General features: G+C 41.7%; 2 protein-coding genes across 2 annotated transcripts; both read left to right on the top strand.

Annotated features, from left to right (window-relative positions):
• Nucleotides 1-1658: 1658 nt before the first annotated feature.
• Nucleotides 1659-26193, top strand: LOC140227236 (uncharacterized). Its single transcript, XM_072307662.1, has 2 exons — nt 1659-1761; nt 24531-26193. Exon 2 carries the CDS (start codon nt 24944-24946, stop codon nt 26141-26143), a length of 1200 nt encoding a protein of 399 aa, XP_072163763.1. The 5' UTR covers nt 1659-1761; nt 24531-24943; the 3' UTR covers nt 26144-26193.
• On the top strand, nt 5369-11505 carry LOC140227849 (uncharacterized). Its single transcript, XM_072308242.1, has 2 exons — nt 5369-9781; nt 11311-11505. The coding sequence occupies exons 1-2, from the start codon at nt 5369-5371 to the stop codon at nt 11503-11505; spliced, it is 4608 nt and encodes a 1535-aa protein (XP_072164343.1).
• Nucleotides 26194-26495: the final 302 nt, after the last annotated feature.

The raw sequence follows: 26495 nt of genomic DNA, 5'->3' as shown, positions 1-26495 counted from the left end.
GCGTGAAACTTTTGAGAATTGGAGCCGATGGCCTTTTACCGCGACCTGAAATTTTCACGAATTGTCACTAGCATCCACTGATCCAGTGCATTACTGTGTACATCTGTAGTACACAGCTCTTGTCTACATCTAGTAGACAAGAGCTTAATTTAACATGTAATTCTGTGAATCTTGGCTCTTGCAAAATTCATGAAATTAAAGTGCACGCCAACATTCCTCGTTTCACAGAGTCAACAATTGATTGGTTGAATGCCACGCCAAATTGTTTAGCGATGTTGTTTGATGGCAATGCAAAATGGCCGTCAACATAACAAAAAATTGGGAGTTCATCATACACGGGGACAAAATTGTACACAGATGTCATGCTGAGAATAGACACTCTATTACAACTCCACAAGCCTAGTCTACTAAATATTCACTGTTTCGGCTCTATGATCATTGTTAAGGTCTAACCACACAGACCTTACAAATCTGTTTTGTCTCATAATTAACTCTTTATATGCCACGTTTGCACGTCGACGGCGTGCCAACTTCGCATATTCTGCTCAATTGATAGCACAAACCGTTCAATAAATCGCCAAATAACACGGTACAATGAAAGTGTTTCTCGTGGTTCCATTCCTGTCCCACATAGGTCCTAGGATAGACCTAGCTTGCGTTTCATGTGGTAATTGAATAGCAAGTGGTGACCCTTACTCAATCTGCGAGCAAATTCAATATTTCTCTCACTATTTTGTGTGCAAAAGTAATGCCTCTACAATGTTAAAATTCATATACAAATAAACTTTTACTGATCATTTGAAAGAAAAGCAATCATAGATTTGTCATACAATTTGATACCTGTAGTGTAGTCACTGGTAGTGTAACGGTTATACTTAGGATCTATCATTGCAAAGCAAAGCTTGGCATCTTGTCTCCAACTTTGTTCATCACATCTAACAGTTAGAGGGCTACAAAAATCTATAAAATTAAATGGATTTGAAAAGCAAAATGTTTTCCCAAAGCAGGACTACTGCTAACGTTAGATTCTTGACAACTCATAAACTCTACGCTACTGACCTACGTGTACGGTAAACTTTACTGTCTCAGGAGTCAGAATAATATTAATAATGTGGCAAACAGAAACCATGGCACATAACTGATAACAGGCTCCACTACTGGCACGAGGTGCCTTATCCGAGGTCTAGTCTATTAGATCTCTAGTGCAGAGGTATGAGGTGCATCTAGTGGGGAAAATAAATAAAGATATCACCTTTCTCGATTTGCACCCGATGGTTGAAACAATGAAGGATAGTGCATGCAGTCAGTCAAGCCAGCACCAGCACCAGCACCAGCAGCCCCAAGCGGTGGTTCCCGAACCGGTCGCCCCTAGCTCTCTCGTTGTTGTCTACGCGTGTTTTTCCTTCCGTACGTACTGTACGTGAAGGTATCACTAGAATCATCTGCCGCAGGAAATCCTTATCCTCGTTCTGTATTTAGAGATTTTGGCCATCATATTAAAACCATTATCAAATAGCAAAAAGAGAAAAATCAGTAAGAAATACATAATATTCAAATATAAGATATGAATCATAGCCTTAAAGATTTTTTTTAATTAATCATTATCCAAATCTACAATATCATACCTTGACTTTGGCAATCAGTGATATGTCAATGCATGGGAAAAGTGGTAAATATGACCGATGTGGGACAGGTACGATCACGAACGAATGGGGAAGTTGAGGGGGCAAAAGTCAAAACTCTCAGTACTTTAAGGAGAATGTGAGTATAATCGCCATATCTTTCATATACTTTGTAAAATCAACTTAGCCTCCTTTCAATTCGAATACTCAGTGACTATGTTCAGAACATATAGATTCTAACATGTTAAAGTCAGCTCACACTTTACAGCCTGTTGGCAGTACTGCAGACTGTGCAATTCGAGGTGTTGCCTGTAAAAAGGCACGCACAGCACAGCACAGCACAGGTCAGCGGTATGCATGCATGGATATGATGGTTTGTTATGAATATGATGGACTAGAGTAGAGTAGAGTAACGTTAGTCATTTTTTAGGATATTAAGTGACAACAAGCCCAGAGAGAGAGAGATGGAAAAAAATAAAAAAAAAATAAATCCAAGCTACAGAGATTGAATTACATGAATTATGCCATGCCATAATTTAAAGCCTTAGCTAGTTGTAGTATCTAGTGCATTTCTCGTTTCAAGGCCCCGGTAACGTTAGAATATCAGTGCCCAGGGCCCAAAGAACTAGCCGTAGTATGTGTTGTTCGTTTGGGCATATCGTTCTTTCTCCTCGAGGCACCGCAGGTTTGCGCCCTCGGAGACCGAGGGCAGTCCGTCGGTCGTCGTATCGGTCCGAGTATTCAGAGTCAGTCCGAAGTCACTCCCCACTACTACACTAGTTTACATTACAGTCGTGGCGAGTGGTTTGTGCAGCACGGAGACGAATGCAACATGCTTCCTCCCCCCATTCTGTATCAAAATAAATGTTGTGACACCGAATGAGATAATGAGAATAGCGCTGGCTCAATGGGTCAGCGAACACACGCTGGACTCAACTGTAAAATCGTTAATCACCAGACCCAAAATGGCTGTCCGAGCCATGAGAGCTTCCGATCAGTGCCGAATGGACGCACACTCACAGTGTGCATGCGCATGAAGAAGAGAGGCCAAAAGAGCCATGCGTCTTCTGGCCGCTCTCCTCCAATCACGGCAGCTCGAGGTCACAATGTTTGTGTATGATGCGTACACACACACGTGTCTCAAGTCAGTGGCAGCACTGTCCCACACGTTTATGGATAGCACTGCAGTCTGGCATTGCGCAATTGCATGCACAAATTTCATTCGTTCGGAAGTAACAATAAAGTACCATTAGGGGTGACGATCGTCCGACTTTAAAAACGAATTCAGCACTGTAAAATGACCAGTCAAAATGAAGTAGATTCTAGGCCTATTCCTGTCCTACCACTAAGGGCACTAGATCTACATGTAGCCTAGATTGTTGTCAGAGGTAAACGGCACGGAAGGGTTTTTTTTTTTCCGTTTCTCCTACCCTCTTGTTTACGGTGGGCTATTGTCTAGGTCGAAACAATTTTTAGGCCAGCAGCTGGCGAGATCGAGGTTGCAAGCTGCACCCTTCTCGCAGCGCGGGAAGAAATGCTTGGCTGGGTTTCCCGCGAATTTTGTTATGATTCATTTGGTTATCAATAAAGGCCGCACCCCGGTATTTGAATAAGGATAATGTAAGTGACAGTGAGTAGTCAAATTACAGGTTAATTAATATTGTATTGGTATGGGAGTGAAAGGTTAGAATTAAGGGAATCGCACGGATTGGCGAGTGATAATGTATGCAGGGTTAAGACCGAGAGAGGGAGCGTGAGAGAAGATAAATAGCTGTGAAGGAGGAAAATGAGAAGAGAAGCTAATCCGACGCGAGAGTGGAAAGACCGTTTGTGCCCATTGGGAAGGGTCCAGGCTCGTCGAAATAGGAGGGAATCCAGGATAAGACTCCGCTGAGATCCGAGCTAAAAGGCTGTGAGGGAGAAAGCGAGAGAGAAATTGAACCTGTGATACTCCGAGGCTAAAGTATTCCTGCTGCTGAGCGGAATTGGCAGACGGGGTACTGGACGACAACTCCGAGGGCAGACGGCAACTCTCCGCGCGGTGCAGGGCAGAAATAACTGTAAGTGGAATTTATATGTGGATTTCAGTAATTTTCTTCCAGTTAGTTTTTTTGGGACTCAATAGAGGCGCTGTTAAAACGAGGCGCCTGGTAGTAAATGACAATATTAGTTTGTTTGTTTTTTGTATGAAGAGAATGATTTGATGTGTAAGGTGAGAATGAATTGATGTTGAAGGAAGTAGGGTGGTAATAATCTGTGTGCAGAAATAAAGTACAGAAGTATATCCAACTGTGTTATAGCTGTAAACCAAGAAGCTCGGTTATGGTTTATGCACACATTGTAAACATTGGAAAAAAAAAAATTCGAAAGTTATAAATTATGATGAAGAGAATTCTCAGGTATAGAGAAATGTTTTTGGGCGAATGTAAAGGAGTAGTTACAGTAGTAATAGGGATTAAATATTCGCCATACAGAGCGCGAATGCCATGATGTTATAAGATGATTTTAATATGGATGTTCTAAGAAGATTGTGATATTGATGTTATGAGTGTGACACAGAACAGTCGCCGTGTAGTCGGGGAATATCAAAGAGAGGATAGAACAGTATTAATATGGATGGACATTATTGTGTTAGTGGTGGTTAATTGTAAATTTACAGCCGCATCCTTATATTGCTACGAGCTGAGACCGCCGCAGTGCTACGAGCTGAGACAGCCGCACCACTACGAGCTGAGACAGCCGCAGTGCTACGAGCTGAGACAGCCGCACCACTACGAGCTGAGGCAGCCGCTGTGCTACGAGCTGAGACAGCCGCACCACCACGAGCTGAGTCCGGGGGACCAGCCGCTGCTCGGTGACACAGTCACGGTCGTCAGCAGAGACGCTGTCATCACTGGCCGGGCCAGACTGGTCGACGTCGGCACCGACGCTGCACCCTAGCGATCTACAAGACGCACGGGGGCGCCCTCCAGCGACGTCATAGGACACAGAACTCGGCAAGATAACGCCTGACCGTTGATAGTTGCAGGAGCTCCGTAGGCAGTAATACAAGTGGAGTGTAATTGTAACAGGGAGTTTGATGAGGTTGATTTAATCTAATGAATTCAGTGGAATATTTGATTTAAGTATATAAGCAGATAATTCATTTAGGTTGTGTTGCGTTATGATGATTTCTGTCAGAAAACATAGAACCCGCAGCGGAATTAAAATTGTGTTTATTGCATTTTGAATCCAAAACAAAAATCTTCACGCTGTGTTATTTACGTGGTCTATACTAGAGTAGAGTAGCGCAGTAAGTTCCCCCTGACAATTTCTGGCGACCACGAAGGGACCTCATGGTTGGGGAATAGTGAATGATTATTGGAACTAGGTGAAATTATAAAGCAGAGTGTTAGAAGGTAGGCAAAAGAAAAAAGGGTTAGGATTGTGCAGTTACCAGTGTGAAACTGTATTCATGCATATTCTGGTATGGTAATCATGTTGCAATAGAGAATTGTGAAGGTAATCAAGAGTGTTGTGATAATTGTGTAGGGTAGTTGTGAAGGGTTAGTGACAAGTGTAGACTGTAACCGGTTTGTCTGTATGAGTATTTTTCCTTAGCACAGGGCTGTCCGTCAGAGCGCGTTGCGGTTTGGGAGAGTGCTGCCTGCCCCATCGATTCGTCCTCGCCTCGTCTGCCTATCCGTGAACGAGCTGCAGTCAGTGAGTGTATTCTCCGAGGGAATTGACGCAGCAGACTAAGTGAGATGGAGCTTGAGAGATTGGCGAAGATTGGTGAGTCTCTTGGGTTTAAGGGTGATGAGTTGCAGGACTTCATAACCAGAGAACGGGAGAACGCTAAGGAAGAGCGGGCGAGAGAGAGGGAAGCGAGGGCAGAAGAGCGAGAATTAATTAAGTTAAGGTTGGAATTAGAGAAGGCTAAGGGAAACTCAAATAATGGGAACAATAGTTGTAATGGTTCAGTTGTACAGGCCCCGAAGCTACCGACGTTTAATGATAGTAAAGATCAGATGGATGCCTACCTTAACAGATTTGAGAGATACGCAACCACACAGCGGTGGCCGGAGGAGGCGTGGGCCACGAATCTCAGTGCTTTACTTACGGGGAAAGCATTAGAAACGTACGCAAGGTTGAGTGATGTAGAAGCACAGGATTATGGGGTTGTGAAGAAGGCGCTTCTTAATAGGTACTCTCTAACAAGTGAGGGATTCCGAAAGAAGCTACGGGCGGCGAAGCCTGACAATGGGGAAACCGCCAGTCAATTTGTTGTTCGAATGCGGAGTTATTTAGACAAATGGGTAGAACTAGCGGGAGCAAAACCTCAGTATGAAGCGTTAGTAGAGTTGATGTTAATGGAGCAGTTCCTTACTAGTTGTTCGCAACCAATGGTACTGTTCATTCGAGAACGTAGGCCGACAGCCCTAAGTGAGATGGTCGAGATCGCCGACCGCTTCGTAGAATCTCGATCAGGATGGTATTCACCGGCAGGTCACAAGGGCCAACAAACCAGGCCTGCTCCGAATCAGAGTAGTCGTCCCAATACAGGTACCGCTCGCCCAAAGCCGGACGCCAAGCCAAGGGAGGAGACCCCGCGCGACAAGCCCGGGTGCTTTCTATGCGGTAGCACCCGACACTTCGCGAGGAACTGTCAGAAACGCCACAAGCCGGAGAAGCTGGCCGCGGGAGTCGACAAGTCGTCCTATCCACAGGCGCGAGACGGGAAGAGTTCGGGAGCGACGGCCGCGACGGACGAAAAAGAAGAGAGGGACGTGGTAGCTGACAACCGTCGAGAGGGAGACAAGAACCGGCGAGGCACGGGTGAGAAAGGGTGTCTATTAATCGACTCTTGCTTTTCATGTAGTCCCACCACACAGGTACACGAAAAAGAGCAGCGAAAGGATACCATGCTACCGAGTGTAAGTGCCGCCTGTGGAGCGAAGCCAGTTCGGGCAATGCCAGTAGTTAGCGGACTCCTAAACGGCAAGAAGGTGACCGTCCTGCGAGATAGTGGATGCTCGACAGCCGTCGCCAAGGCCGAGTTGATCGAACACCAGCAGTTGACAGAGGAGGTGCGCACGTGTGTCCTGATTGATGGCACGGTGAGAGAATTCCAAGTCGCTAAGGTACACGTGGATACGCCCTACTATGAAGGGAAATTGGAAGTGTTGTGCGTGACTAACCCGATTTATGACTTGATACTAGGTAATGTCCCAGGAGTGAGAGAGCCAAGCCAGCCAGACCGGGAATGGACGCCAACTGAGCCTGACGAGGATACAGCCCTAGCAGTGGAGACTCGGAGTAAACGTCGTGACGTTACCAAACCACTGAGGGAACTGAGGGTGCCTGGTCAGAAAGAGGCGATAACGGCGGAGCAATTCCGGCAAGAGCAGGAGAAGGACGCCTCGCTCGGGAACATTCGGAGACAGATCGAGTCAGGAGAAGAGAAGGTGAGCCGAAAGGGCAATAAGACTAAATTTGTCATGAAGGGAAAGTTGATGTACCGGAAGTTTTCATCCAGTTATGCAGACAGCAAGGATGCAACATGGCAGTTGATTGTACCGGAAAAACTTCGACGACATGTCTTGTCCCTCGCTCACGAGTCCTTGTTAGGTGGACACCTGGCAACGAAGAAGACTTCGGAGAAAATCAGCGCAAATTTCTACTGGCCGGGGATGTATGCGGACACTCGTCGATTCTGTCGGTCTTGTGACGGATGTCAGCGCTCACTCCCCAAGGGAAAAGTCAGTAAGGTGCCCCTCGGCACGACCCCCTTGATCGACGAGCCATTCAGACGCGTCGCGGTTGACATAGTCGGCCCAATCACGCCGGTCACCGGACGAGGGAATAGGTATATCTTAACTTTGGTTGATTATGCCACCAGGTACCCCGAAGCGATGGCACTACGTAACATCGATACCCAAACCGTGGCGGAGGCTCTTCTCAGCATGTTCTCTCGGGTAGGCTTCCCGCGCGAAATGCTGACAGATCGAGGGACCCAATTCACGTCAGGCGTCATGAAGGAAGTAAGCCGATTGTTGTCTATCACGCATCTCACCACCACGCCCTACCACCCCGCGTGTAACGGGCTAGTGGAACGATTCAACGGCACATTAAAGCTTATGCTCAAAAAGATGTGTGAAGAACAACCCAGAGAATGGGATCGGTACCTCGACTCCCTTCTGTTCGCCTATAGAGAGACGCCCCATGACAGCACGGGGTTCGCACCCTTCGAACTGTTATACGGCAGAGACGTTCGAGGACCCCTCATGATCTTGAAAGAACTGTGGACAGACGAGGATACGGTGCCCGAGACGAAGACGGCGTACCAATACGTCATGGACCTCCGAGAAAAGCTGGAGAAAACATGTGAAATAGCAAGCCAGGAGCTGATGAAGGCACACGAAGGATATCGCAAAAACTACAACCGGAGAGCCAAGGCACGATCGTTCAAGGTCGGAGACGAGGTGTTGTTACTACTCCCTACCGATAAGAACAAGTTACTGATGCACTGGAAGGGGCCGTTCCGGGTGGTAGGGGTCGTGGGTAAGATGGATTACCGCATCGACACTGGGCAGAGGGTGACAACCTTCCATGCAAACCTGCTGAAACGATATCTGCGGAAAGAGGACGACCAGCAGGGCAATGCAAATACAGGCACCCCGTTCGACGTCGCCGCAGCCTCGGTCGTCGAAGAGGATGACGACGAGCCCCACACCGATGACGCCGAAACGCACACGGACCCACCTAAACCAAAGCTTCTGGAAGTACCAACGCTACAGCAAACTCAAACCTCTGAAGACGTGAAGGTAAGCCCTGATCTCACGAGTAAACAAAAATCAGAAGCAAAGCAATTACTGAACAAGTACTCTGATTCATTAACAGATGTCCCCGGGGTTACCAACGCTGGCTACCATGACATCGAGCTGACAGATCCGAGGCCAATCCAGAGTCGGCCATATCCACTGCCCCACGCCCTAAGGGAAGTCGTGAAGCGTGAGGTAAAAGAGATGCTCGACTATGGGGTCATCGAGCCTTCGACGTCGCCATACGCATCGCCGATTGTCTTAGTGTCCAAGAAAGACGGGACCAATCGATTCTGCTGCGATTTCCGGAAGCTTAATGTCGTCACCGTCAAGGACGCCGAACCAATACCGGACCAAGATGAGATATTTGCCAAGTTAGCAAACGACCAGTACTTCTCGAAGATAGATCTGACAAAAGGATATTGGCAGATGCCACTAACAGATAGAGCGAAGCCACTGACCGCGTTCGTCACCCCAGATGGCCTCTATCAGTTTCGGACTATGCCATTCGGCCTCGTCAACGCCCCGGCGTCGTTTAGCCGCTTGATGAGGAGCATACTTCGTGGAGTGCCGTGCGTCGATAATTTTATCGACGATATCCTGATCCACACCGTCACATGGGAACAGCACCTGGACGTGCTTGAAGAAGTGCTGCATCGTCTGAGACATGCCAACCTCACAGCCAAGCCAAACAAGTGCTTCGTCGGCTTCAACACCATCGAGTTCTTGGGCCACCAAGTAAGCAGGGGCTGCGTGAGGCCCACGCTCGACAAGGTCGAATCCATTGTGAGCGCCCCACGCCCGGAGACGAAGAAACAGCTGCGGTCCTTCATCGGGCTAGCAGGATACTACCGCAAGTTCGTGCCGAACTTCTCGGCGACTGCCGTCCCACTGACAGACCGCACTAAGAAGGGAGAGCCAAACAAGGTAAAGTGGGAGAAGGAACAAGAACAAGCGTTCAGGAGTTTGAAGGCCGCACTGGCTAACGCACCCATCCTCCAACTCCCGGATGTCACCAAGCCATTCATCCTCCGCACCGACGCATCCGACAACGGAGTGGGCGCTGTCCTCCTACAGGAGACCGAAGGGGAGAAGTTTCCAGTCGCATACGCGAGCAAGAAGTTACTTCCTCGAGAACGTGTTTATTCGACGATAGAGAAGGAGTGCCTTGCCGTGGTGTGGGCGGTTCAGAAATTCGAGCCTTACCTGTACGGGCGTGAATTCGTGTTAGAGGTCGACCACGAACCGTTGCGGGCGATGAGAAAGGGGAAGGTAGCAAACGCCCGAGTGCTTAGATGGTCGTTAGCCCTACAGCCATACCAGTACCGAGTAGAGGCTATCAAAGGGAAGGAAAATGTAGGGGCAGACTACTTGAGCCGCATTCATTCCCATGAGTAGGTAAAGGGCACAAATACAAAAAAGGTGCAAACAATTAAGGAGCAAGTAATTTTGCAAAGTTGAGCGAAAAGGGAGACAGATACATAAAGAGAAAGAAAAAAAAACATAAGAAGGGGGTGAATTGTCAGAGGTAAACGGCACGGAAGGGTTTTTTTTTTTCCGTTTCTCCTACCCTCTTGTTTACGGTGGGCTATTGTCTAGGTCGAAACAATTTTTAGGCCAGCAGCTGGCGAGATCGAGGTTGCAAGCTGCACCCTTCTCGCAGCGCGGGAAGAAATGCTTGGCTGGGTTTCCCGCGAATTTTGTTATGATTCATTTGGTTATCAATAAAGGCCGCACCCCGGTATTTGAATAAGGATAATGTAAGTGACAGTGAGTAGTCAAATTACAGGTTAATTAATATTGTATTGGTATGGGAGTGAAAGGTTAGAATTAAGGGAATCGCACGGATTGGCGAGTGATAATGTATGCAGGGTTAAGACCGAGAGAGGGAGCGTGAGAGAAGATAAATAGCTGTGAAGGAGGAAAATGAGAAGAGAAGCTAATCCGACGCGAGAGTGGAAAGACCGTTTGTGCCCATTGGGAAGGGTCCAGGCTCGTCGAAATAGGAGGGAATCCAGGATAAGACTCCGCTGAGATCCGAGCTAAAAGGCTGTGAGGGAGAAAGCGAGAGAGAAATTGAACCTGTGATACTCCGAGGCTAAAGTATTCCTGCTGCTGAGCGGAATTGGCAGACGGGGTACTGGACGACAACTCCGAGGGCAGACGGCAACTCTCCGCGCGGTGCAGGGCAGAAATAACTGTAAGTGGAATTTATATGTGGATTTCAGTAATTTTCTTCCAGTTAGTTTTTTTGGGACTCAATAGAGGCGCTGTTAAAACGAGGCGCCTGGTAGTAAATGACAATATTAGTTTGTTTGTTTTTTGTATGAAGAGAATGATTTGATGTGTAAGGTGAGAATGAATTGATGTTGAAGGAAGTAGGGTGGTAATAATCTGTGTGCAGAAATAAAGTACAGAAGTATATCCAACTGTGTTATAGCTGTAAACCAAGAAGCTCGGTTATGGTTTATGCACACATTGTAAACATTGGAAAAAAAAAAATTCGAAAGTTATAAATTATGATGAAGAGAATTCTCAGGTATAGAGAAATGTTTTTGGGCGAATGTAAAGGAGTAGTTACAGTAGTAATAGGGATTAAATATTCGCCATACAGAGCGCGAATGCCATGATGTTATAAGATGATTTTAATATGGATGTTCTAAGAAGATTGTGATATTGATGTTATGAGTGTGACACAGAACAGTCGCCGTGTAGTCGGGGAATATCAAAGAGAGGATAGAACAGTATTAATATGGATGGACATTATTGTGTTAGTGGTGGTTAATTGTAAATTTACAGCCGCATCCTTATATTGCTACGAGCTGAGACCGCCGCAGTGCTACGAGCTGAGACAGCCGCACCACTACGAGCTGAGACAGCCGCAGTGCTACGAGCTGAGACAGCCGCACCACTACGAGCTGAGGCAGCCGCTGTGCTACGAGCTGAGACAGCCGCACCACCACGAGCTGAGTCCGGGGGACCAGCCGCTGCTCGGTGACACAGTCACGGTCGTCAGCAGAGACGCTGTCATCACTGGCCGGGCCAGACTGGTCGACGTCGGCACCGACGCTGCACCCTAGCGATCTACAAGACGCACGGGGGCGCCCTCCAGCGACGTCATAGGACACAGAACTCGGCAAGATAACGCCTGACCGTTGATAGTTGCAGGAGCTCCGTAGGCAGTAATACAAGTGGAGTGTAATTGTAACAGGGAGTTTGATGAGGTTGATTTAATCTAATGAATTCAGTGGAATATTTGATTTAAGTATATAAGCAGATAATTCATTTAGGTTGTGTTGCGTTATGATGATTTCTGTCAGAAAACATAGAACCCGCAGCGGAATTAAAATTGTGTTTATTGCATTTTGAATCCAAAACAAAAATCTTCACGCTGTGTTATTTACGTGGTCTATACTAGAGTAGAGTAGCGCAGTAAGTTCCCCCTGACAATTGTCTAAAGAAATTGATTTTCTACCCGTAAATTTAGAATTCTTTGTGATATCTTGTAACAAAAGTTAGCATTATAAATTTACAATATTGTACTACACAATGTGATGCCAAGACTAATGAGATCATGGACTAGTTGCACCACCTTTGACACAAAATCCATTTTGTGATTGTCTGTTGCAGTAAAGTTTTCGTCTCAGTCATACTAACAATTAATACTAGTAACATTAGTTAGTGTCTTACTGATATCTACTGTGTAGTAAACTATTCATATAAAAGAAGAAGGGGAGAACCCCAGAAAATATTATGATATGGTAACATGGGGTGGCGTGCATAGCATTCCTGCCCTCTTCTTTTTCTTTCTTTCTTTTTTTTTCTGAGGCGAGGCCACCTGCTTTTTATCTTTTCTTGTCTCTTTTATTGGAAAAAAACTTTTGAAAAGAAAAGAAAGATACAACATTTTTGTACAAATTTTGATTGAATTGAATTTTCAAATTCACCAAAACACCATTGTATACCAACAACAATGAAGGGATTATCATCAGATTTAAAGCTGAAATTGAGCCTGCTCTATGAACACATTCTGTTTATGACGAGTTACTAGTAATAACTTTCAGAGCAGTATCATTATCCATTCAAAAGTTATTCGAGTTGAAAGGGGAGTGTGGAGGGGGTTTTAAAGAAATAAAAAGGCGACTTTAAAGTATACCCAATCACACAGTAATTGTACAAAAAGAGTGTTCTAGAAAAACTGCTTGCAACACAATTCCCCATCAGTTTAATGATCCCAAACTTTGGAATCATGTAGAAGGAGAATTGATTTGAAAGAATATCTGAAGAACTTAATGACTACCGGTAGGTTGACAGGTTTCAACTATTTTGAGTCATCATGTAAAGTCAGGGCGTACAACTTGTTGGTTTTGTGATGCATGGTCACATCTCACTTTAAACCATTCATCACATTTCATGTCCTGTGTTTGGGACTTTGAGAGCTATCTTTTTTCTTCATGGGTGCAATAGCATGATACCTAGAATGTGTCCCCTCGTATTCCATGCTGTTTCTTTTGTTAGTCGTTTGTTAACACTTGATGTTCTCCCATAGGAAAACATTCCAGAGAAATTCTTCGCATACTACGTACAGAGAACATCACAAATGATCTGCCATCACATATTGATATAGTATGGCCTGGCCTTGAGGGGGATACGACATACTTATTGCCTGAACTAGTATTTTGTATTGCCCGAGTTGAAGACGAGGGCAATACTATTCTAGTGAGGGCAAAAAATGTCGTATCCCCATTACCCATTTCAGGCATTTCAGGCATGATCTTTGAGCAGTAACTTAAATCATTACAATGTAAACTTCACAATTTATGGTAACAAATCCACTCGGCGTCAGGTCGAACCCTACACCACTGCGCTCAGCTACACCCACATGTTTGCACACAACCCCTACGGTACAAACTATGCACAATTTGGGTATGCAGCGCGCTCACACAGTCCCAGCAATCATCCTCTTTGTTTACATTTTTACATTGTATGTGCTATCGTATGGGAATTTGCCCTTCATCATGAAACCTCTCCACGAGAAACTCTCATTTCTTGGTGTGTACTGTATACACTGTTATTTTCGCGTACAGATATTTTTGCAAATGACGAGGCCATAGACATTTTCGCAAGATGTTGTTTTCGTGAATCGACGCCGACGCTTACGTAATGCACTATGAACAGGGCACATGGAGACATTTTTGCTTGTTGTTAAATTCGCGTTCCAACTGTGATTCGCGAAATTCGTGAAAATTAAACCCTTGCGAAAATAACAACTTATACAACTAATGTGTATATTACACTGTATGTAAACCCAGAAGAAGGATGATACCCACTAATGTCGCCCGCTGGAAGATGGTGGTTTGTGCATGTGTGATACATTGTACATGTATGTAAAGGTAATGGCGAAAATTGGACGGAGGATGATACCCGCTAATATTGCCCACTGGAAACTGGTGGTTTCCCGGTCATTCAAAATACTTTATAAATTGCTCGGCAAAATTACCCCATATGGGTAATAATCATGCTTTAATATCCAATGACAGACTGATGAGCTTTTATAGCATTGAAAACCATACCATATACCAGTACATTGTACATCATATTTTGCAAGTTTGATAATGCTTCACGAACTGAGACTTGTAAGACAATTTTTCCAGTGAATAAATTCTTGATCAAGAGTCACAGTGGCAGAATGAGAAATGCAGTATATTTTTAACCTGTTGAGGACGATCGAGTCCTGAGTATTATTCAAGCAAGCGTCTAGTGTATGGGAAATGTGTGTTGTAGCAATATCAAACTGTCCTCAATGGGTAAAAAGTACTATCCCTTTTCAAAAGAAGAATTCAGTCAATAGTGTTGTCCCACCTTAGGTAACAATTTACAGCACATTTGAAGGCAGTATGTTTGTTGAACCATTTTTCAAATATTAGTCCATTTCTTAAATTCGCACTGGTAAATAAAAACACTGCAAAATGTGTCACTTGTACAGTATATGGGAATGAGGATTTGCATCTAGTATACGATGCCATGGCATGGGTTCTTTGTTTAAAATGATATCACCTTTGTTTGCGAGCTACATGCACAGTGTACAAAATGTACTCTGTACATTGTTTGTATTTTACAAACTTTGTACATGTACAGTGTGTGTGCAGTGAGCTTGCTGGCTACTTGTGTCTGTTGACTCATTCAGAAATAACTTTGACAGTTCACATATCATGGCTTAATCCACATGTGTACGTATTGTACAATGTACAGCCCTGCATCATGTACGCTGTACAGGTGTACATGTACTCAATACTTGACAGATGTGGTGTCATACAAACCTTGTGTACATCATTTTGCATTATTTCAGTGCTTTTATCTTTTGGGCTCTTGCTTCTTCTTGGTTGTTGGTGTGTGGGGTGTTTTTTTTTTCTTCAAAAAAGTTCAATCAAATTGATTTCATGCGACACTGGTTCTTTGAGGAGTATCGCCATTAGGGTGTTACGAAAAAATAACATACATTGCAGTATGTACATGTACATGTATGTACACATAGATTTTGTTTTTAAATACCCATCTGATACATCGTCAGACAAGGGTCAGATAGATAAGAATTTTGATATTTGTGTAGAACTTTATGCAATGCCTTGAGTTCTTCTGATATCATTCTTTAATAAATTGTTGATATCCCCCTAACATTGATCCCCCATTGATCTTGTGTCATGCTGTTTTCACAGAGTATGACTCATTTTTCGTGTACACATGATAGGCCTAGCTTGAGTTATTTGTGTGTCATGTTTGCAGATGAGATCTGCTAAGATACTTACAGGTGTACACATTGTACAACACATAATGTCCCAATGCAATGAAATTATTTGTGACATTGTTCTACTTGCAGTATATGCTGATTCAGCTATAGTTGTATATATGTGTGGGTTTTTTTTTTTTTTTTTTTTTTCATCAATCGTGCCGATAATCTATGGCAGACATTGATGGAAGTTGATTTCATACTATTAAAGCAAACGTTCCTTGCTTCCTTCAAAATAAACACAATCTGCTCTTTTTGGCACACATGCTGTCCAGTACTTTCTTCCCGGATTGAGGAAAGTAATTATCAATGAATAGAGATCTAGCTTAATCCCCCTAATCCTTATTGTGTCCTGGTGTCCATCCTGTTGGACTGAGGCACAATACTGGGTCGGCTTGCTAAAGTTTGCAGTCTGTAGGTCAGGTTTAGATCGATTAGTGTCCTGCAGTCTGTAGGTCAGGTTTAGATCGATTAGTGTCCTGCAGTCTGTAGGTCAGGTTTAGATCGATTAGTGTCCTGCAGCGAGGATTTTGTTGGTGTGAGGCGCTAAGAGGGCCAGCTGTGATCCTTGCTCCATACAAGCCTAATCTGTCATGCCAGTAGTTTTAGTTTCTACATAATTGATTCTGTCATACTTGTACATTGATCCCACAGATGAGAATTATTGAGGGGAACAACCTCTTCCACTCGTACTTTAATTAATTCTCCCATTAAAGTGCTTCCAAGGCTTTCATGTCCTTGAATATATCACATTCAGATAGGTATCGGTATCATATTGCTGCACATGATAGAGCAAAACTTTATGTTGATCTTGACTGCAGTAGGAAGATAGATTATGTACATTAGCATCTGGGGGATACAATTGTTGGTCGTTCAAAAGTGACTTTTTCCAATCTTAAAAGACAGAGGGCAGTATGGTTTATTGCAAGCATTTAATAAAGGCAGAAAGTATGAGGATACTGTGAAACAAGATATTTTGGGGGCATGACGTTTTCTTGAATTGGAGCAGACAGCCTTTTTTGCGAAATGAAATTTTCACGAATTGTCACTGGCATTCAGTGCATATACTTGTAGTGTTGGCAAGAACTTTCACCTGCATTTTTATTTTGCGAATCGTGGTTCTCGCGAAATTTGCCAAATTATAATGCACACAAACATTTCATCTTTTACAGTATATTGGACAAAGATAGCATAAAGGCCCGAATTCACGAAGATGGTACAAATGAAACCATGGTTTAAACCATGGACAAAAACTATGGAGCGTCAAGTGTCGCACGGAATATTTCGTTACGAAATTGGTCATTTCGTTGACAAAATGACCGTTTCGTTAATGAAATTATCATTTCGTGGATGAAATGTTCATTTAGTTACAAAATGTTGTCATTTCGTTACAAAATAATCATTTCATTGACAAAATGACTGATTTCATAACGAAATATTCCATGCGACACTTGGCGCTCCATGGTCTTTGTCCATGGTTTAAACCATGGTTTCATTTGTACCACCTTCGTGAATTCGGGCCATAGAGTTTTGTATACCGGTGGTGCCTTGACTATTTCTTGGAAGGGAGAATGACTGTGCGGTGAGAGAGTGAGAATGTTGCCCCGTTGAGGACAAGCTGATTTTGTTATATAGCGTGCATTTCCCATATCATGAACACCTGCCCAAGTTTACTCATTACTAGTCTTAGTTGCATCCATGAGGATGCCACAAAGTGGGAAGGCTGGCCTGGCCTGAATATATTTGAGAATCCTTACATACTGTAATAAATTGTGTACAGCTTTATCACTGATCTCTAGATGTGAATAGTACACAAACAACCGATGAATCTAGTTTGATAAAGTACTGGAGTTGACCGTTTGTAAGGATGAGCGTACACTTTGATGCACATATTCGCTGATGGGCGCTATTCTTGGTTTACTGTACTTTACCTCAGTGGGCACCGAATGATCAATTCAGTTGGTCCACCATGTTTCCCAAGTCTACCAAGTCTTTAAAGGACAAGTCCATCTTCATGTATACATATGGATTGAGTGAATGCAACAGTAGAACACATCAGTGAAAGTTTGGGGAAAATCTGACAATCCGTTCAGAAGTTATGAATTTTTAAAGCATCTGTGCAATCACTGCTGAATGAGGAGACTATACTACGGTGTATGATGTCACATGCGTACAACGGTATGATTATAATAAGGAAAATAAAAAGAGAATTTCACCAAACTTTGTTTCTTGAATAAAGTGCACATTTCTTCGACTCGTTACTGACATATGTATATGGCCATTTTTACAATCAGTGGTGTAAAACACGGTTTTGGCACTAATTGGTGTATAACTTTCTTATACACTGACAGATATGCATTATTTTTTCTCATAAACTTACCACCCACAGTGTCTACCTTGGGTACCTTAATGAACTTTCCTCTCTTTTTCTTTCAGATGTGGCATGCACTTACATGACTGAAATCCAACACTTTTGGTGTATGCACTCTGACATGGTTTTTTTGTCAGACCTAGCATATTAAATTGTTTATTCCTTTTCATTATTTTTGTTGTTGTGGTGATAGACAGGTATCCAAACTTAAGAACTATTATGTTTACCAGGTTCTGCTTTGTCTTCTTTAAAGACTGAAATTGTCCAAACTTTATGTTTCGGAGGTGACATTTTCCGTTAACAATTAACCCCTCTTTTGAGTTAGCTCTTGCTCACAATTATAAAATTCAACTTTGCTAATTTCCATCAAAACAGAATAGTAATCAATCTGACTTAACTTCGATCCAAAGATTATTTGATTCAAATAGCTTATCATTTTTTGGTGAGTGTTTATAAATTTATGCAACTTTTCCGTTAACTTTTCTGTCACCTCCGAGACAACGGATTTATGTATATGATTTTTTTATTCTTGACATCAGTTATTCATTACATTTACAAAAATGTAACATATCCCCTCACATTATCTCTGAAGGAAGGTAGTAGAAATATAGCCTGTTGTTTTCATTTCGGAGCAATTTACAGTTTTCCGTTAACACTTGTCACCTCCGAAACAATCGTCACCTCCGAAACAACAAGCGTATTATATTTGATAATTTCTCGAAGACAAAGCAATTTTGTTTGATTCTGTCCAATTGACAGGAATCTCTTTTGGATGAAAATAGTAATATGGCAACAGGAAGTGAGAATTTTCTAGAGATTAATAAAAGATCTAATAAAAACTAAGAATTACTGTTTCGGAGGTGACAAAACACTGTTAACAAGAGTTTTTGCTCATTTCTATTGAAGAGAAACCATATTATGTACACCAATGGTTTCATTTATTTTAGTAACATAAGTCTCAAAGTGGAGAAATCAACTAACACACTCTCACTCTTATTTTTATTACTATACTGTACGTTTTAGGGCAAATTTACATTTTTTCACTTTTTTAACAAAGAGAATGCACAAAATACACCCATCTGTTGTATATATAATATTGTAATCAAGATCAATTCTCCTGCTTTAATTAAGTAAACATATAGATGCTTTCATCTTAGAAGCTTGATTTCCAATTTAAGCAATGTAGTTGTGAAGATTTACCAATCACAGCTTTCCATGTAGGTTGCTTTTTCTTGTGTTTCGGAGGTGACATTGTTTGTTAACACCATATTGTTATGTGATAGTGAAAGGCAAGACTTCAGTTCCTTTTCACTATCTATTAACATTTTCAAATACATTTAATATCTACAAAATCATCACAATAGAAGTGACTTTTGTATCTAGCACACCAGAATTCCCTTGATACCAAAGTGATACATGTGGCAGTTCATGCATGCCCTAGTCCACAATCTTCAAAAAATCATAAAATAATCAAACTCCACAAAAAGTCCACATGCCTATAGCTGGTGCACAACTTGTTCTTGAATTCTTAGTTGTTGTTTTTCCATGTACAACGTGGTAATCATTAACAAAATTATGTGATTTTTTTTTTTTATATGACAATAATTATTACATTTTCCAAGTTGAACCAACTGTTTATGACATTGTATTTTTTAAGATTATTGAAGTTATCTGACAACTAAAGTGAACAGAGGAACAAGTCCCCAGGACTGGAAAGGGAAAGATCCAAAAACAAAATTTGTAGTTCTATTTCAATATAATTTTGATGACGTGTTTACCTTGTTTTGTTATTATGTTTTATCTTAGAATTTGGCTTTAAGTACTGGAATTTCAAGGAATGGTTTCTTGAAGGACAAGTCCACCTTCATATATACATGTGGATTGAGTGAATGCAACAACATTAATAGAACACATCATTGAAAGTTTGGGAAATTGGACAATCCATTCAAAAGTTATGTTTTTTTTTTTTAAATATCTATGCAATCACTGCTGGATGAGACGACTACGACAATGTATGATGTCACATGCATACAACGATATAAAGAAAATATAAGTGAATTTCACAAAACTTTACTTTTTGAAAAAAGTGCACATTTCTTCAACTTGCTACTGGTGTATGTTAGGGCAATATTATTCACCCTGCCTTCCAAAAGAGAGAAGTCAAGTGTTCTTTTGTTTTGCAAGAAAAGTGAAAATATGTTGAATTTTCTTGATACTTTCTCTATATCCTTGTACATGTGTGACACCACAAGCTATAGAAGTATTCTCATTCAGCTTTGACTGAGCAGAAACTTCAAAAATTCATAACTCTGGAACGGATTGCCTTATTTTCCTTAAACTCTCACTGATGTGTTTTACTAATATTGCTGTATTTACTCAACCCTCGTGTCTATTGAGGTGAACTTGTCCTTTTTTGGTCCCTTATAGGGTTATTTGAGACCAGTTTGTGTCCGGGACCTTCTGTGAAGTTGATGGGTAAAATTACTGAACTAAAAAAAATTTTCCCCATAAGTTCACACAAAAGCATTATGCTGCTCTCTTCAGCTGGGAAACACAAACTGTTGTCTTAACCAAACTGTAAAAACTTGCTAAAGATTAGTATGAATTACAATCCAAAACAAAATATGAGCTGGTATCCACTGCCATGAAAGAGAATAACTAAACAAAATAACAAGTAAGAACTGAAAGAAAGAGCTTATATTTGAAAATTAAAGCCATGAGGAAAGACATGAATGTTCACAATTGTATTAGTTAACACCTGAGAAGTTGGGTTGTCTCTTGTGTTGTGTCACCTCCAAAACAATAAAATGATTTTTTCTTATCTTATACTTTTTACTCTCAAAAGTGACTAATATATATGATTTGCTGTTAATTTTCAAGCAATTCAGAAAGATACATAAAATATATTTTAGTAATGTCAACAGTTTAAATGAATCTGGTATAAAGAAAATTTATCCCAGATGAACCAAACACCTTTCACCAGTATTATAACATTTGTATGGTGGCTATCAAGAATGATGAAGAATTTATGAACATCCTTGAATTAATCTATTTATAATACTATGTGCAAACAAAAACATAATACAAGTCAAATAAGAATTTTTGCTTTTGGCATTCATAACCTATGTCCCCACCAAAAAATTACAATGGTGCCCTCCGCAACAATAACTTTAAAGATAGTGAATCAATCTTAAATACAATTTGAGGGATTGAAACTATAACTCATTGCCCACACCTTACAGAAAACCCCATTCAATTTGCTTCAGAGGTCAAAGACAAATGAGGATTTTTGTAGAGCATGTCAGGAATCCCTTCCCTCCAAGTTCTGTATATTGTGTTTACACATTAATATGCAGTTCCAAGAGCATCCAAGTGCTAAACTTGGAAGAATCAGACTCCTGACATCCTTTATAACAATCCACATTTCTTTGAGACCACTTAACCAAATTGACTGGGGCTTTCTGCAAAATAGAGCTAAGATGTTATAATTTAAGACCCCAAAGTAGATTTTAGCTGATTTAATCATATTGGGTGCTATCAATGCAAAAGTCTAATTGTAATTTTTTTTTTTTTTTTTTTTTTTTTTGGGGGGGGGGGACATACTATATGAATACTTGAACACAATGTTAACATTGAATGTCACCTCCGAAACAAAGTTATTCTTCCCTGGTGTTGTGGAAAAAAATGTTCTGAGAGCAAAGAAACATTACTAAAATGATCTTACACACTCATTTCAATTTAAGGTAGAAAATGGAATGCCATGTTTCTTCAGATTACAATATCTAGCTTTAAATATGTCCGTCATATTCTTACTGTAAATGAATATTTCAACACAATGTTAACATTGAATGTCACCTCCGAAACGAAGTGATTCTTCCCTGGTGTTGTGGAATAAAATGTTCTGAGAGCAAAGAAACATTACTAAAATGATCTCACACCCTCATCTCAATTTAAGGTAGAAAATGGAATGCCACGTTTCTTCAGATTACAATATTTAGCTTACAACCTTCGTCCAAATGGAAGGCAAACTACCGGTGCCCATGCTAATTAATGAAGTGTAAAAAAACACTTGTTCTGTGTGGTTTATCTGCTTGAAACAGGAGTTAATTTCTTGTTCTCGAGTTATAATTATTAAAAACATTGATAAAAAGAAGAAGTTTTGTGTTATTGTCACTTATTCTCAAAAGAACTGAGTGTTGATATTAATGTCACCTCCGAAACATTCTATTATGTTAACTGTCACCTCCAAAACATCCATGTGTGAAAAATCCAAGATTTAAAGAAATGATTGGAATTTCATTTAACCTACATAGGAAGGTAGCCCTTCTTAAAGACTTGTTATAGTATAGAGTTTGACCTGGCTTGCCCTCCATTAAATAGTTAAAATCTTAAAAATTGCATGTCAATTGGTATTTTTACCAAAAATTTATAAATCTCATGTATTTTTTTTTAATTCACTTTATATTCAACCCCCAAATAGTTTTGCTTCACAAACTATATATTGTTGTTAACCATATAAACTTTGCATGGTGAAGTTTGACTACAGAGTTTTGTCATTATGGTGCAATTCATGAAAACAAAATTTTGCTTAAATTTACTCCAGGTGCCAGGGTTTTCCTTAAATTACACCAATAACTCTTCAGCTTTAAGGTCTGAAATGTTATTTTTTCAAAAATTTGAATACTTTCCAACAGGAATCAAACAGAATAATGAAAAAATATTTTGTTTGAAATTTTGACCCTCTGAGTACAAAAGTTACACCACTGATCGTAAAAAAGGCCATATGTTAAGGGAAATATTATTCCGCTTGCCTTCTGTCTCTTTCTCAAAACAAAAGTGTACTTAGTACACTATGAAGGTGCTGCTTGTGTAAATTTACTGTACATTGCACAGATGAAGATTTGACGTCAATTGTAGGCCACTACTGTAAAAGTGGATATTTCCGTGAGACGATTTTTTGCGCTCGGCTCGGTAAGAAGAATTTCGTCCATTTTAATTTTGGCACAGAATCAAGGCATCAACTACAAATTATACTGGAACATTTGGCAAGCAAGAATATTCGCATACTTTTATTTTCGCGCTAGTTTCTGGTTGCCTGAAATGCGCATAAATTTCAACACCGTGAAAATTTCCACCTGTACAGTATTCCCCTTGCTTGTGCATAATGAGTTGTGAACATATTACAAACATAACATAATCAGGGATGACAAAGTTTATAGCGTGCTGGCAAAAACCTATAGTCAAGCCCTTGTTGTATCAAACTTCAGGCCCTTTCATGTACTTGAGTAGGTCATTTAGATGTATTTGAGGCCATTTCTTTGATTCTACCTGGCATCCCTGTCTAATGCACAGCACAATGTTTTGAAGCTATCTGAACGCATTGTACGAAGATTTTGGCTTCCCTTTTTATACTTGCTCTAAAATATCAGAGACCGTGGATTGATTGTTGATTGATAGATCCTGGTACCCGCTCAGCAGTGCATAGGCATTGAGATCAAACAGTATAAATGTAGATTTCACCTTTAAAGCTTTCCTTTCCAAACAAAGTGCAACAGAAATACTACAAGTAGATGTGTATTTACTGCTCTTCCTTATTGCTTATAAATGCAAATTTTTGTGACTTGCAGGGCACAACTTTGTAGTACTGTTCACGGTAGGCTTCCTGCCTGCCCCATTTCCGGTGAGGAAGTGGTATTAAAGCCATGCTGTTGTGGCATCTACCCATTCATTCCATGGAACACAAGACTTGAAACTGTGATGCCGTAATGCCAAGTGGACACTTGCACACCAATGTACATGTTATTATTATTATTATTATTATTATTATTATTATTATTATTATTATTATTATTATTGTTGTTGTTGTTGTTGTTGTTGTTGTTGTTGTTGTTGTTGTTGTTGTTGTTGTTGTTGTTGTAAATGAAATCAAAGTGACTGATGTGTCAGTTTGCATCAAATTATCTGCTTATAAATTCCAAAACTATATTAAAGTATACTGTATGTATTCTGAAAAATCATGTTATTGGTTGAATGACTTGGCAGTATATTATACAATGTACACATGTACAACACCTCCCCTTTCCAAGTCATTATTGATATTATTATCATCATTTATTCTTCTTCTTCTTGTTGTCACTAGTTGTAGTTAATGAGCAATTTAATGTCAAAAATATCATCTACTTGACCGAAGCAAGTATAACATACAATGTACAGCCAAATGCAAACATTCCATGGAAAAGTGCTTATTTTAACAATAACAAAAAGAGAACAGAAGAAAGGGACGAAGAACACTGCCCTATTAAATTACACAACAATCTCAACAAACAACAACAAAATGATGTGAAGGATACATTTTTTTTCTTTTCTTTTTTCATCTGTGTGTGAAAAAGGGCCAATAGGAGATTTGAAAGGCTATAACATTATCACCTCTCTGAATAAATTACATTTGTGGTTGCCAGTACAGTTGTAATATCACTTGAAAAAAAAAAAAAGAAACTTGTAAAACTTTGAAAATGGCACTTTCTTACAAGTACTATTATGTCTCACACCATTCTACTCAGAATCTGATTTTACTCTGTTGGTTAAAATCAACTTTAGCATGGCTTGGAAAATACAATGTACGTCAGTACACTTTAGATGTCAGTAAACACATCAAGTGTAGATATACATGTACAGCGTAAGTGGTAACAATTTCACTGATTGAATCAATTGATCATCCAATCATGTCATGATTTTTTGTAAAAGTGTAATTGAGGATTTTTCAATTTTTACTATCTTCCAAACAAGTTTAGTACAGTTTGTATTCTTATCAGCGTCATTTACTAAATTGGCTTTAAGTTTAAAGAGGCAGTATGTTTTCTAACCACAGAATAGGTACAACGTTTGTGCGATGTACAACTGACCTACATGTACCTTGACTCTCTGTCTCTTCTGTTCCCTGCCTATAGGTAGCTTCCTGTTCAATTCAGTGAAAGATGCACGGCTCGCCAGTGAAGGATATTTCGTGATTAGGACCTTCCTGCTGACGCTGTGTCCCCCTTTGCCTTGTGGAAGGGTGCTGGAATCTGCCCGAGATTTATGAAATCGCCAGTTTCCTAATTAGGGATCTGCATGGGCAATAGAAACTCTCTCAAGTATCAGTTCACCGGCAGATTGCCAGCCAAACCCCAGACTTCTTCACTGCAGCACAGTTACTGACACAAGCTGTCCATTTTCCGCTCTGTCAGTGGACCTGCTACTAGTGCAGCTGTGAACAGACAAGCAGCTTATCTGCGCCGAGTGCCATCTTTCACAGAGTTGTCCGCTTTTTGCCACTCCACAGCCAATGATTTATGCCTGCTGGAGCTGCTAGAGACGCAAGATGAAGTTCAACGAGCGCAACGTGTCCTACTTTGCATCGTGTAACTCGCCCGTGGATAAGACGGGATTTCTCTTGAAGAAGGCGGACAACCATCGGAACTTCCAGAAACGTTGGTTTGTCCTTAAGGGGAACCTCCTCTTCTACTATGACAAGGAAGGGGACAAGGAGCCCCAGGGGGTCATCATTCTGGAAAGTTGCCGGGTGGAGCTGGCTGACCTGGAGGACTGCCTCTACTGCTTCCAGATCTCATTTTCGGTGAAGGACTCGCGAACGTACGTCATGGCCGCCACCAGTCAGGAGGAGATGGAGTCTTGGATGAAGGTTCTCTCCTGCTCCAGCTATGACTACATCAAGGCCATGGTGGACGAGCTCCAGAAGCAGCTGGACGAACTGACCCACGGCAACAGCGAGAACTCGCCCATGATGCTGGTGCGCAGCTCCGTCATCCAGAGCGGGGAAGCGCCCGAGGCGGAAGGGGCAACAGGTGGAGCAGCCGCTGGTGGGGCGGCTGCACCCCAGGAGCATCCGATGGAGCTCCCACCCAAGACGCACATGGGCACCTATGAGCGGGGCAAGACCGAGTCGCTGGCACACAAGGGGGCACCCCGACAGAGCGCCTACCAGGCCAACACCCTCACGCTGAACAATTACAGTAATCCCTCCTACGACATCTGGGATCCACTAGTGCCAAATTCGGATGAGGGACAGGGGGATCCATCCAACGGTGCCGCCAGGACCATCCCTCACACTCTCCTGGAGCGGGAGAGTTCCGAGAGCGAAGAAGAGGAGGAGAAGCCGCATGACTCCTCAAACAACTCCAACAAGAACGTCAACGCCCACACTGATTACAAGCAGGACCAAACGGACAGCCTGTCCACATCAAGGCTCCTCTCTGCCGGTCGTCGCGTCAAGTCGGTGTTCTATGAAAACATTAACCTTGCACTTCCCTTGTCCGGTTCCGCCTCCACTGACACAAGCCCCAGGCTCGCACGAAGGGCACTCCATAACAGGGCCTTCCACAGAGGGGCCCACAACGCACAGGGCTGCAAGTCTGCGCAGACCGGACAGTCGGTCTTTCACGTTCATGACGAGGGCGTGCGCTCATTTGCGGACATGCACGAGGAATTTGGTATGCTCATTGTAAAGAAAATGAATTTGTTCAGACAGAGGAAAACAGCCAGCAAACAACAGGCAACATGAAATGTGCGAACTCCATTTTTTTGTTTTTAAAGTACCAAGTTTTTTATTAGCCTTGTTCTATAGCAATTTGCAATTTGAATACTATCATACTATCATACATGCACACTCCAAGTATATATCAAAATATTTGATGGTGTGAAACGCTATTTGGCTATTTACAGTAAGAGCTGAAACTGTATGAAATTAAACTGCATTTATTCCTTGTGTTCACTCCTACTGATGTGATGGATTTAATTCACTAACCAAGTTCATGGTGGGGCATGCATTACGTACTCTGCAGATGGTTTGTGTTCAAGCAGAAGTAGAGGCATGATCCCACTGCTAATAATCACATATTTTTATAATTCTTTAC

Source organism: Diadema setosum, chromosome 4 (assembly GCF_964275005.1).
Source record: "Diadema setosum chromosome 4, eeDiaSeto1, whole genome shotgun sequence".
Lineage (NCBI taxonomy): Eukaryota > Metazoa > Echinodermata > Echinoidea > Diadematoida > Diadematidae > Diadema > Diadema setosum.
The sequence above is the reverse complement of the archived record's forward strand: the minus strand, read 5'-3'. Positions and strand labels throughout refer to the sequence as shown.